The following is a 12,746-nucleotide window of genomic DNA, read 5'->3' as shown; positions in this document are numbered from 1 at the left end:
GAATGCTGGGAATGCTGGGAATTTCTGGGGAATTCTGGGAATTGGGAGATGGAATTCTGGGAATTGGGAGATGGAATTTTGGGAATTCTGGGAATTTTGGGATGAAATTCTGGGAATTTCTGGGGAATTCTGGGAATTGGGGGATGGAATTCTGGGAATGCTGGGAGGGATTTCTGGGAATTGGGAGATGGAATTCTGGGAATTCTGGGAATTTTGGGATGGAATTTCTGGGGAATTCTGGGAATTGGGGGATGGAATTCTGGGAATTTCTGGGAGGGATTTCTGGGAATTGGGGGATGGAATTCTGGGAATTCTGGGAGGGATTTCTGGGAATTCTGGGGAATTCTGGGAAATTCTGGGATGAAATTCTGGGAATTCTGGGAATTGGGAGATGGAATTCTGGGAATTTCGGGGGAATTCTGGGAATTGGGGGATGGAATTCTGGGAATTTCTGGGGAATTCTGGGAATTCTGGGAATTCTGAGATGGAATTCTGGGAATTTCTGGGGAATTCTGGGAATTGGGGGATGGAATTCTGGAATTGGGAGATGGAATTCTGGGAATTCTGGGGAATTCTGGGGAAATTCTAGGATGAAATTCTGGGAATTCTGGGAATTGGGAGATGGAATTCTGGGAATGCTGGGAGGGATTTCTGGGAATTGGGAGATGGAATTCTGGGAATTCTGGGAATTTTGGGATGGAATTTCTGGGGAATTCTGGGAATTGGGGGATGGAATTCTGGGAATTTCTGGGAGGGATTTCTGGGAATTCTGGGATGGAATTCTGGGAATTGGGAGATGGAATTCTGGGAATTCTGCGAATTTTGGGATGGAATTCTGGGAATTTCTGGGGAATTTTGGGAATTGGGGGATGGAATTCTGGGAATTTCTGGGGAATTCTGGGAATGGGGAAATGGAATTCTGGGAATGCTGGGAGGGATTTCTGGGAATTTTGGGATAGAATTCTGGGAATTTCTGGGATGAAATTCTGGGAATTCTGGGAATTGGGACACAGAATTCTGGGAATTTCTGGGGAATTCTGGGAAATTCTGAAAAATTTGGGGATGTAGGGATGGAATTCTGGGAATTCTGGGGAATTCTGGGATGGAATTCTGGGAATTCTGAGAATTTCGGGGTGGGATTCTGGGAATTTCTGGGAAATTCTAGGTAATTCTGTGATGAAATACTGGGAATTTCTGGGAATTCTGGGATGGATTTCTGGGAATTCTGGGAATTTGGGGTGAAATTCTGGGAATTTCTGAGGAATTCTGGGAATTTCTGGGGATTTCTGGGAATTCTGGGAACTTCCAGGATGGAATTCTGGGAATCGGGAGATGGAATTTGGGGATTTGGGGAGGAATTTTGGGATTTTGGGGTGGAATTCTGGGAGGAGTTCCGGGAATTTTAGGAATGTTGGGAATTCTGGGAAATCTGGGAATTTTGGGATTGGAATGCGAGAATTTTAGGAATTCAGAGATGAAATTTTGGCCTTTTGGGGTGGAATTCTGGGAATTTGGGGCAGGAATTTTGGGAATTTCAGGAATTCTGGGAATTTTAGGAATGCTGAGAATTCTGGGGCGGAATTCTGGGAATTTTGGGGAGGAATTTTGAGGGGGAATTCCAGGAATTCTGGGGTGGAATTTTGGGAATTTTGGGGTGGAATTTTGGGAATTCTGGGCTGGAATTTTGGGAATTTTGGGTTGGAATTTTGAGGGGGAAATCCGGGAATTCTGGGGCGGAATTCTGGGAATTCTGGGCTGGAATTTTGGGAATTCTGGGCTGGAATTCTGGGGTAGAATTTTGGGAATTCTGGGCTGGAATTTTGGGAATTTTGGGTTGGAATTTTGAGGGGGAAATCTGGGAATTCTGGGGTGGAATTTTGGGAATTCTGGGCTGGAATTTTGGGAATTTTAGGAGGAATTTTGAGGGGGAATTCCAGGAATTCAGGGGCGGAATCTGGGGATTCTGGGCTGGAATTTTGGGAATTCTGGGGTGGAATTTTGGGATGGAATGTTGGGAATTCCCAGAATTCGGGGACGGAACTCGGGGGTGGAACTTCCGGGAATTCTGACCTGGAATTCCGGGAATCTTGGGGTGGAATTTTGGGAATTTCAGGAGGAATTTTGGGCCGAATTTGGGGAATTATGTGGGAATTTTGGGAATTCTGGGAATTCTGGGCGGGAATTCTGAGAATTTGGGGGGGAATTTTGGGACTCTGAACAGTTCGAGAGCGAAGTCTGGAAATTTCCAGGGGAATTCCGGGAGGAACTTTGGGATTTCGGGATGGATTTTTTCAGGAATTCCGGGGCGGGAATTCCGGGATTTCTCGGGAATTCCGGGAATTTGGGGGGTGGGAATTCTGGGAATTTGGGGCTGCCCACCTCGCAGCAGCCAGGTGAGCGCGGCCCCGGTGACGGAGGCGGCGCCGTCGCCGACCCCGACGGCCTCGAGGACGGCGCGGGCCGAGAGCGAGGAGCAGAGGGAGGAGCAGAGAGCCTGGGACCAGTACGGACCAGTACGGACCAGTACGGACCAGTACGGACCAGTATGGACCAGTACGGACCAGTATGGACCAGTACGGACCAGTATAAACCAGTATGGACCCGTATGGACCACTATGGACCAGTACGGACCGGTATGGACCAGTATGGACCAGTATAAAACAGTACAGACCAGTAAGAACCGGTATGGACCAGTACGGACCAGTACAAGCCAGTATGGACCAGTACGGACCAGTATAAACCAGTATGGACCAGTATGGACCAGTACGGATCACTATGGACCAGTACGGACCAGTATAAACCAGTATGGACCAGTATGGACCACTATGGACCAGTACGGACCGGTATGGACCAGTACAGACCACTATAAACCAGAATAGACCAGTATGGACCGGTAAGGACCAGTATGGACCAGTACGGACCAGTACGGACCAGTATGGACCAGTAACATTCCAGTCCTTCCCAGTTCATTCCCAATCTCCTCCCAGTCCCCCCCAGTCCCTCCCAGTCCATTCCCAGTCCCCTCCCAGTCCCCCCCCAGTCCCCCCCAGTCCCTCCCAGTCCCTCCCAATCCCCTCCCAGTCCCCCCCAGTTCCCCCCCAGTCCCTCCCAGTCCCCCCCAGTCCCTCCCAGTCCCCCCCAGTTCCCCCCCCCAGTCCCTCCCAGTCCCCTCCCAGTCCCTCCCAGTCCCCCCCCAGCCCCATTCCCAGTCCCCCCCAGTCCCTCCCAGTCCCTCCCAGTCCCTCCCAGTCCCTCCCAGTCCCTCCCAGTACCCCCCAGTCCCCCCCAGCCCCATTCCCAGTCCCTCCCAGTATATCCCAGTCCCCCCCAGTCCCTCCCAGTCCCTCCCAGTATCCCCAGTACCTGCAGCCCGTCCCAGCACTGGTACTGGCCGTAGTCGGGGCTGACGCTCTCGGGGAAGCCCTGGGGCAGCAGCAGCCGCTGGAATTCCCCAAATTCCCCAAAATCGGGGGGAAAACCCGGAAAGGTCAGCGGGGGAGGGGAGGGGAACCGGAATTCCCCAAAATTCCACAAAATCCCCCAAAATTTCCCAGAAAATCCCCAAAAAATCCGGAAAAATTCCCTAAAATTCGCCCCCAAAACCCCCCAAAAATTCCCTTAAAAACCCCCAAAAATTCCTAAAAAAATTCCCTAAAATTCCCCCCCAAAACCCCCCAAAATTCCCCAAAAAATCCCCAAAAATTCCTAAAAAAATTCCCTAAAATTCCCCCCCAAAACCCCCCAAAATTCCCCAAAAAATCCCCAAAAATTCCTAAAAAAATTCCCTAAAATTCCCCCCCAAAATTCCCCAAAAATTCCTAAAAAAATTCCCCCCAAAATCCCCCCCAAAAGTCCCAAAAATCCCCAAAACATCCCAAAATCCCCCAAAATTCCCCAAAATCCCCCAAAATTCCCAAAAAAAATCCCCAAATTTTCCCCAAAATTCCCCCAAAATTCCCAAAAATTCCCAAAAAATCCTGAAAATTTCCCTAAAATTCCCCCCCGAAACCCCCCAAAAATTCCCCCCAAAATTCCCCAAAAAATCCCCAAAAATTCATTAAAAAATTCCCCCCAAAAATCCCCCCCAAAAATCCCAAAATCCCCCAAAATTCCCCAAAAATTCCTAAAAAAATTCCCCCCAAAAATCCCCTCCAGAAGTCCCAAAAATCCCAAAACCATCCCAAAATCCCCCAAAATTCCCCAAAAATTCCCCAAATTTCCCCCCCAAAATCCCAAATTTTCCCCAAAATTCCCCAAAAATTCCCAAAAATTCCCCAAAAATCCTGAAAATTTCCCTAAAATTCCCCCCGAAACTCCCCAAAATTCCCCCAAAATTCCCCCAAAAATTCCTAAAAATTCATAAAAAAATGCCCCCAAAAAATCCCCCCCCAAAAATCCCCAAAATTCCCCCAAAATTCCCCAAAAATTCCTAAAAAAATTCCCCCCCCAAAAATCCCCCCAAAAGTCCCAAAAATCCCAAAAACATCCCAAAATCCCCCAAAATTCCCCCAAAATTCCCCAAATTTCCCCCCAAAATCCCAAATTTTCCCCAAAATTCCCCAAAAATTCCCAAAAATTCTGAAAATTTCCCTAAAATTCCCCCCCGAAACTCCCCAAAATTCCCCCAAAAATTCCTAAAAATTCATAAAAAAATTTCCCCAAAAAAATCCCCCCCAAAAATCCCCAAAATTCCCCCAAAATTCCCCAAAAATTCCTAAAAAAATTCCCCCCAAAAATCCCCCCCAAAAGTCCCAAAAATCCCAAAAACATCCCAAAATCCCCCAAAATTCCCCAAAAAATTCCCCAAATTTCCCCCCAAAATCCCAAATTTTCCCCAAAATTCCCCAAAAATTCCCAAAAATTCCCAAAAAATCCTGAAAAATTCCCTAAAATTCCCCCCCAAAACCCCCCCAAAATTCCCCCAAAAATCCCCAAAAATTCATAAAAAAATTCCCCCAAAAAATCCCCCCCAAAAATCCCCAAAATCCCCCAAAATTCCCCAAAAATTCCTAAAAAAATTCCCCCCAAAAATCTCCCCAAAAATCCCAAAAACATCCCAAAATCCCCCAAAATTCCTCCAAATTTCCCCCCCAAAATCCCAAATTTTCCCCAAAATTCCCCCAAAATTCCCAAAAATTCCCCAAAAATCCTGAAAATTTCCCTAAAATTCCCCCCCGAAACTCCCCAAAATTCCCCCAAAATTCCCCCAAAAATTCCTAAAAATTCATTAAAAAATTCCCCCAAAAAATCCCCCCAAAAATCCCAAAATCCCCCAAAATTCCCCAAAAAATTCCCCAAATTTCCCCCCAAAATCCCAAATTTTCCCCAAAATTCCCCAAAAATTCCCAAAAATTCCCCAAAAATCCTGAAAAATTCCCTAAAATTCCCCAAAATCCCCAAAAAATCCCTCAAAAAAGCCACAAAAATTCCCTAAAATTCCCCCCAAAAATTCCCCCAAAAATCCCAAAAAATCCCCAAAATTCCCAAAAAAATTCCCCAAATTTCCCCCCCAAAATCCCAAATTTTCCCAAATTTCCAGATTTTCCCCCAAAATTCCCCTCAAAAATCCCCCAAAATCCTCAAATTTCCTCAAATTTCTTCCAAATTAACCCAAAATCCCCAAATTTCCCCCCAAAAAAGCCCAAATTCTCCCAAAAATTCCGAAATTTTCCCCCAAAACCCCCAAATTCCCCTAAAATCCCTCTAAAAATTCCCCCAAAATTCAAAATACTTTCCCCAAACCTTCCCAAAAATGCCCCAAAATTTTCTTTGTAATTTCCACAAAAATTCCAAAATTTCCCCCAAAATTCCAAAATTCTAAATTAAATACTAAAAATTAATCTAAAAAACAAATTATCTACCCCAAATTCTAATTTTCCCCCCAAAATCCACAGATTCCCAAAAAATTCAATATATTCCCCCCAAAAATCCCCAAATTTTTCCCATAAAATCTCCAAATTCACCCTAAAATCCCCAAATTTCTCCAAAAATCCCCAGATTTTCCCAAAATCCCCCAAATTTACCCCAAAAATCCCCAAATTTTCCCCAAAAATCCCCAAAAATCCCCAAATTTCCCCCCAAAACCCCAAATTTCCCCCAAAATCTCCCAAAAAAAATCCCCAAAAAATTCAAAATATTCCCCCCAACCCCTCCCAAAAATGCCCCAAAAATCCCCAAATTTCCCCCAAAAATCCCAAATTTACCCCAAAATTCCCCAAATTTCCCCCAAAAAATCCCAAAAAATTCCCCAAAATTCAAACTATTCCCTCCGAACCCTCCCAAAAATGCCCCAAAAAACCCCAAATTTCCCCAAAAATCCCCAAATTTCCCCCAAAAATTCCCAAATTTTCCCCAAAATCCTCAAAATTTCCCCGAAAATCCCCAATTTTTTCCCATAAAGTCTCCAAATTTTCCCCAAAGATCCCCAATTTTTCCAAAAATTTCCCCCAAAAATCCCCGAATTTCCCCCAAAATCCCCAAATTTCCCCCAAATTTCCCCCAAATTTCCCAAAAAATTCCCAAATTTCCCCAGAAATGCCCAAATTTTCCCCAAAATCCCCAAAAAATTCCCCAAAATTCAAAATACTCCCCCTGACCCCTCCCAAAAATCCCCAAATTTCCCCCAAAAAATCCCAAAAAATTCCCCAAAAATCCCAAATTTTTTCCTATAAAGTCTCAAAATTTCCCCCCAAAAATCCCCAAATTTCCCCAAAAATCCCCAAAAATCCCCAAATTTCCCCCAAAAAATCCTAAAAAATTCCGCAAAATTCACAATATTCCCTCCGAACCCTCCCAAAAATGCCCCAAAAATCCCCAAATTTCCCCCAAAAATCCCCAAATTTCCCCAAAATCCCCAAAAATCCCCTAATTTACCCCCAAAAATCCCAAAAAATTCCCCAAAAAATTCAAAATATTCCCCCCGAACCCTCCCAAAAATGCCCCAAAAATCCCCAAATCCCCAGATTTCCCCAAAAATCCCAAATTTTTTCCCATAAAGTCTCAAAATTTCCCCCAAAAATCCCCAAATTTTCCCCAAAATCCCCAAATTTCCCCCAAAAAATCCCCAAAAATTCCCAAAAATTCAAAATATTCCCCCTGAACCCCTCCCAAAAATGCCCCAAAAATCCCCAAATTTCCCCCAAAAATCCCCAAATTTCCCCCAAATATCCGCAAAAATCCCCAAATTCCCCCAAAAATCCCCTAATTTCCCCAAAACCCTCAAATTTCTCCCAAAAATCCCCAAAAATCCCCAAAAATTCCCCAAAATTCAAAATATTCCCCCCGAACCCTCCCAAAAATGCCCCAAAAATCCCCAAATTTCCCCCCAAATTTCCCCAAAATCCCCAAATTAACCCCAAAAATCCCCAAATTTCCCCCCAAAATCCCCAAATTTACCCCCAAAATCCCCAAATTTTCCCAAAAATCCCCAAATTTCCCCCAAATTTCTCCAAAAACCCCCAAATTTCCCGCAAAAAATTCCCCAAAATTCAAAATATTCCCCTGAACCCTCCCAAAAATGCACCAAAAATCCCCAAATTTCCCCAAAATCCCCAAATTTCCCCCAAAAATCCCCAAATTTCCCCAAAAATCCCCAATTTTTTCCCATAAAGTCTCAAAATTTCCCCCCAAAAATCCCCAAATTTTCCCAAAAATCCCCAAATTTCCCCCAAAAAATCCCCAAAAATTCCCCAAAATTCAAAATATTCCCCCCGACCCCTCCCAAAAATGCCTCAAAAATCCCCAAATTTCCCCAAAAATCCCCACATTTCCCCCCAAAATCCCCAAATTTTCCCCAAAAATCCCCAAATTTCCCCCAAATTTCCCCAAATTTCCCCAAATTTTCCCAAAAATTCAAAATATTCCCCCAAATCTCCTAAAAAATTCCCCCAAAAATTCAAAATATTCCCCCCGAACCCCTCCCAAAAATGCCTCAAAAATCCCCAAATTTCCCCCCAAAATCCCCAAATTTCCCCCAAATTTCCCCAAAAATCCCCAAAAATTCCCAAAAATTCAAAATATTCCCCCCGAACCCTCCCAAAAATGCCCCCAAAATCCCCAAATTTCCCCCAAATTTCCCCCAAATCCCCAAATTTCCCCCAAATTTCCCCAAAATCCCCAAATTTACCCCAAAAATCCCCAAATTCCCCCAAATTTCCCCCCAAAATCCCCAAATTTCCCCAAAATCCCCAAAAAATTCCCCAAAATTCAAAACATTCCCCCCAAAACCTCCCAAAAATGCCCCCAAAATCCCCAGATTTCCCCCAAAATCCCCAAATCCACAAATTTCCCCCAAATTTCCCCCAAATTTCCCCAAAAATCCCCAATTTTTCCCCAAAATCTCCAAAAAAAATTCCCCAAAATTCAAAATATTCCCTCCAAACCTCCCAAAAATGCCCCAAAAATCCCCAAATTTCCCCCAAATTTCCCCAAATTTCCCCAAAAATCCCCAAATTGCCCCAAAATTTCCCCCCAAAATGCCCAAATTTCCCCAAAAATCCCCAAATTGCCCCAAAATTTCCCCCCAAAATCCCCAAATTTCCCCAAAAATGCCCAAAAAATCCCCAAATTTCCCCAAAATACCCAAATTTCCCCCAAATTCCCTTCCCCCCAAAATTTCCCCAAAAATCCCCAAATTTTCCCAAAAATCCCCAAATTTCCTCCTAAAAATCCCAAAAAATTCCCCAAAATTCAAAATATTCCCCCCAACCCCTCCCAAAAATGCCCCAAAAATCCCCAAATTTCCCCCAAATATCCTCAAAAATCCCCTAATTTACCCCAAAAATCCCCAATTTCCCCCAAATATCCTCAAAAATCCCCAAATTTCTCCAAAAATCCCCAAATTTCCCCCAAATATCCTCAAAAATACCCAAATTTCCCCAAATTTCTCCAAAAACCCCCAAATTTCCCGCAAAAAATTCCCCAAAATTCAAAATATTCCCCCTGACCCCTCCCAAAAATGCCCCAAAATTCCCCAAATTTCCCCCCAAAATCCCCAAATTTCCCCAAAATCCCCAAAAATCCCCAAATTTCCACCAAATATCCCCAAATTTACCCCAAAAATCCCCAAATTTACCCCCAAAATCCCCAAATTTCCCCAAAATTTCCCCCCAAAATCCCCAAATTTCCCCAAAAATGCCCCAAAAATCCCCAAAAATCCCCAAAATTCCCCAAATTTCCCCCAAAATCCCCAAATTTTCCTAAAAATCCCCCAAAATCCCCAAATTTCCACAAAAATCCCCAAAAAATCTCCAAATCCCCCCAAAATCTGCCCAAAAATTCCCCAAAAATTCAAAATATTCCCCCGAACCCTCCCAAAAATGCCCCAAAAATCCCCAAATTTCCCCCAAATCCCCAAATTTCCCCAAAAATCCCCAAATTTCCCCCAAATCCCCAAATTTCCCCAAAAATCCCAAATTTTTTCCCATAAAGTCTCAAAATTTCCCCCCAAAATCCCCAAATTTCCCCCAAAAATCCCCAAATTTCCCTAAAAATCCCCAAAAAATCTCCAAATCCCCCCAAAATCTGCCCAAAAATTCCCCAAAAATTCAAAATATTCCCCCCGACCCCTCCCAAAAATGCCCCAAAAATTCCCAAATTTTCCCCAAAATCCCCAATTTTTTCCCATTAAGTCTCCAAATTTCCCCCCAAAATCCCCAAATTTTCCCAAAATTTCCCCCAAATTTCCCCCAAAAATCCCCAAATTTCCCCAAATTTCCCCCAAAAATCCCCAAATTTCCCCCAAATTTCCCCAAAAATCCCCAAATTTCCCCCCAAAAATCCCCAAATTTCCCCCAAAAATCCCCAAATTTTCCCAAAAATCCCCAAATTTTCCCCAAAATCTCCCAAAAAATTCCCAAAAATTCAAATATTCCCCCCAACCCCTCCCAAACTTCCCCCCAAAATCCCCAAATTTCCCAAAAATCCCCAAATTTCCCCAAATTTCCCCAAAAATCCCCCAAAATTCCCCAAAATTCAGAATATTCCCCCCGAACCCTCCCAAAAATGCCCCAAAAATCCCCAAATTTCCCCCAAAAATCCCCAAATTTCCCCCAAATATCCTCAAAAATCCCCAAATTTTCCCCCAAAATCCCCAAATTTTCCCAAAATTCCCCAAATTTCCCCCAAAAAATCCCCAAAAATTCCCCAAAAATTCAAAATATTCCCCCCGAACCCCTCCCAAAAATGCCCCAAAAATCCTCAAATTTCCCCCAAATATCCTCAAAAATCCCCAAATTTACCCCAAAAATCCCCAAATCCCCAAATTTCCCCAAAATCCCCAATTTTCCCCAAAAATCCCCAAATTTTCCCCAAAATCTCCCAAAAAATTCCCAAAAATTCAAAATATTCCCCCCAACCCCTCCCAAATTTCCCCCAAAATCCCCAAATTTCCCCCAAATTTCCCCAAAAATCCCCAAATTTCCCCCCAAAATCTCCCAAAAAATTCCCCAAAAATTCAAAATATTCGCCCCAACCCCTCCCAAAAATGCCCCAAAAATCCCCAAATTTCCCCCAAAATCCCCAAATTTCCCCAAAAATCCCAAATTTTTTCCCATAAAGTCTCAAAATTTCCCCCAAAAATCCCCAAATTTCCCCCAAAAATCCCCAAATTTCCCCCAATAATCCCCAAATTTTCCCAAAAATTCCCAAAATTCTCCCAAAAATCCCCAAATTTACCTCAAAAATCCCCAAATTTTCCCAAAAATGCCCCAAAAATTCCCCAAAATTCAAAATATTCCCTCCGAACCCTCCCAAAAATGCCCCAAAAATCCCCAAATTTCCCCCAAATTTCCCCCAAAAATCCCCAAATTTCCCCCAAAAATCCCCAAATTTCCCCAAAAATGCCCCAAAAATCCCCAAATTTCCCCAAAAATGCCCCAAATTTCCCCCAAAAATCCCCAAATTTCCCCCAAAAATCCCCAAATTTCCCCAAAAATGCCCCAAAAATCCCCAAATTTCCCCAAAAATCCCCAAATTTCCCCCAAAAATCCCCAAATTTCCCCCAAAAATCCCCAAATTTTCCCCCAAAATCCCCAAATTTCCTCAAAAATCCCCAAATTTCCCCCCAAAAATTCCCAAAAATTCAAAATATTCCCCCAACCTCTCCCAAAAATGCCCCAAAAATCCCCAAATTTCCCCAAAAATGCCCCAAAAATCCCCAAATTTCCCCCAAAAATCCCCAAATTTCCCCCCAAAAATCCCAAAATTTCCCTCAAATTTCCCCAAAATTTCCCCCCAAAATCCCCAAATTCTCCCAAAATTCCCCAAATTTCCCCCCAAAAATCCCCAAATTTCCCCCAAAAATCCCCAAATTTCCCCCCAAAATCCCCAAATTTACCCCCAAAATCTCCAAATTTCCCCAAAATTTCCCCCAAAAATCCCCAAATTTCCCCAAAAATGCCCCAAAAATCCCCAAATTTCCACCAAAAATCCCCAAATTTACCCCAAAAATCCCTAAATTTACCTCAAAAATCCCCAAATCTCCCCCAAAATCCCAAAAAAATTCCCCAAAAATTCAAAATATTCGCCCCAACCCCTCCCAAAAATGCCCCCAAACTTCCCAAATTTCCCCCAAAATCCCCAATTTTTTCCCATAAAGTCTACAAATTTCCTTCCAAAATCCCCAAATTTTCCCCCAAATTTCCCCCCAAAATCCCCAAATTTTCCCAAAAATCCCCAAATTTCCCCCAAAATCTCCGAAAAAATTCCCCAAAAATTTCAGAATATTCCCCCCAACCCCTCCCAAATTTCCCCAAAAATCCCCAAATTTCCCCCAAATTTCCCCAAAAATCCCCAAATTTCCCCCAAAAATCCCCAAATTTCCCCCCAAATCCCCAAATTTTCCCAAAAATCCCAAAAAAATTCCCCAAAAATTCAAATATTCCCCCGAACCCTCCCAAAAATGCCCCAAAAATCCCCAAATTTCCCCCCAAAAATCCCCAAATTTCCCCCCAAAATCCCCCAAAAATCCCCACATTTCCCCCAAAATCCCCAAATTTCCCCCAAATTTCCCCAAAAATCCCCAAATTTCCACCAAAAATCCCCAAATTTACCCCAAAAATCCCCAAATTTTCCCAAAAATCCCAAAAATTTCCCAAAAATTCCCCAAAATTTCCCAAAAAATCCCCAATTTTTTCCCATAAAGTCTCCAAATTTTCCCCAAAGATCCCCAATTTTTCCAAAAATTTCCCCCAAAAATCCCCAAATTTCCCAAAAAATCCCCAAATTTACCCCAAAATTCCCCAAATTTTCCCCAAAATCTCCCAAAAAATTCCCCAAAATTCAAAATATTCCCTCCGAACCCTCCCAAAAATGCCCCAAAAATCCCCAAATTTCCCCCAAATCCCCCAATTCTCCCCCCAGTCCCTCCTGCTCCCAATTCCCGAATGTTCCGGAAGGTTCCGGAAGGTTCCGGGCGGTTCCGGGCTCTCACCGCGGCCGCTCTGCGCAGGCGCTGCCGCAGCCGCCCCCGAGGGCCCCGCGAGGACCCCGAGAGCTCCTGGGAGCCCCAAAAGCTGCGGCACCGAACCGGGGCTGGGAAAAATGGGAATTTGACAGGAAAATGGGGAATTTTGGGGGGGAAAATCGGGAATTTGGGGGATTCGGGGGAAAATTGGGGAATTTGGGGGAAAAAAAGGGATTTTGGGGGGTTTTTAAGGGATTTTTTGGGGGTTTTTTGGGGTTTTTGGGGATTTTTTTGGGGGGTTTTTTGGGATTTTTTGGGGATTTTTTGGGGGTTTTTTGGGGGT

General features: G+C 43.7%; 1 protein-coding gene across 1 annotated transcript in view; it reads right to left on the bottom strand.

The window, feature by feature from the left end:
* RUSF1 (RUS family member 1) overlaps positions 1 to 12,607 on the bottom strand; it is a gene marked incomplete at its 5' end in the record, with an annotated part of 36,560 nt that extends 23,953 nt beyond the window's left edge. The window contains 3 exons of the mRNA XM_059872817.1: positions 2,380 to 2,494; positions 3,364 to 3,441; positions 12,431 to 12,607. Coding sequence (XP_059728800.1) covers positions 2,380 to 2,494; positions 3,364 to 3,441; positions 12,431 to 12,607 — 370 coding nt within the window. The remainder of the gene's footprint in view (positions 1 to 2,379; positions 2,495 to 3,363; positions 3,442 to 12,430) is intronic.
* Between the last annotated feature and the right edge of the window lie 139 nt (positions 12,608 to 12,746).

This window comes from Haemorhous mexicanus, chromosome 38 (genome assembly GCF_027477595.1).
Source record: "Haemorhous mexicanus isolate bHaeMex1 chromosome 38, bHaeMex1.pri, whole genome shotgun sequence".
NCBI classification, from domain to species: Eukaryota; Metazoa; Chordata; class Aves; order Passeriformes; family Fringillidae; genus Haemorhous; species Haemorhous mexicanus.
The sequence above is the reverse complement of the archived record's forward strand: the minus strand, read 5'-3'. Positions and strand labels throughout refer to the sequence as shown.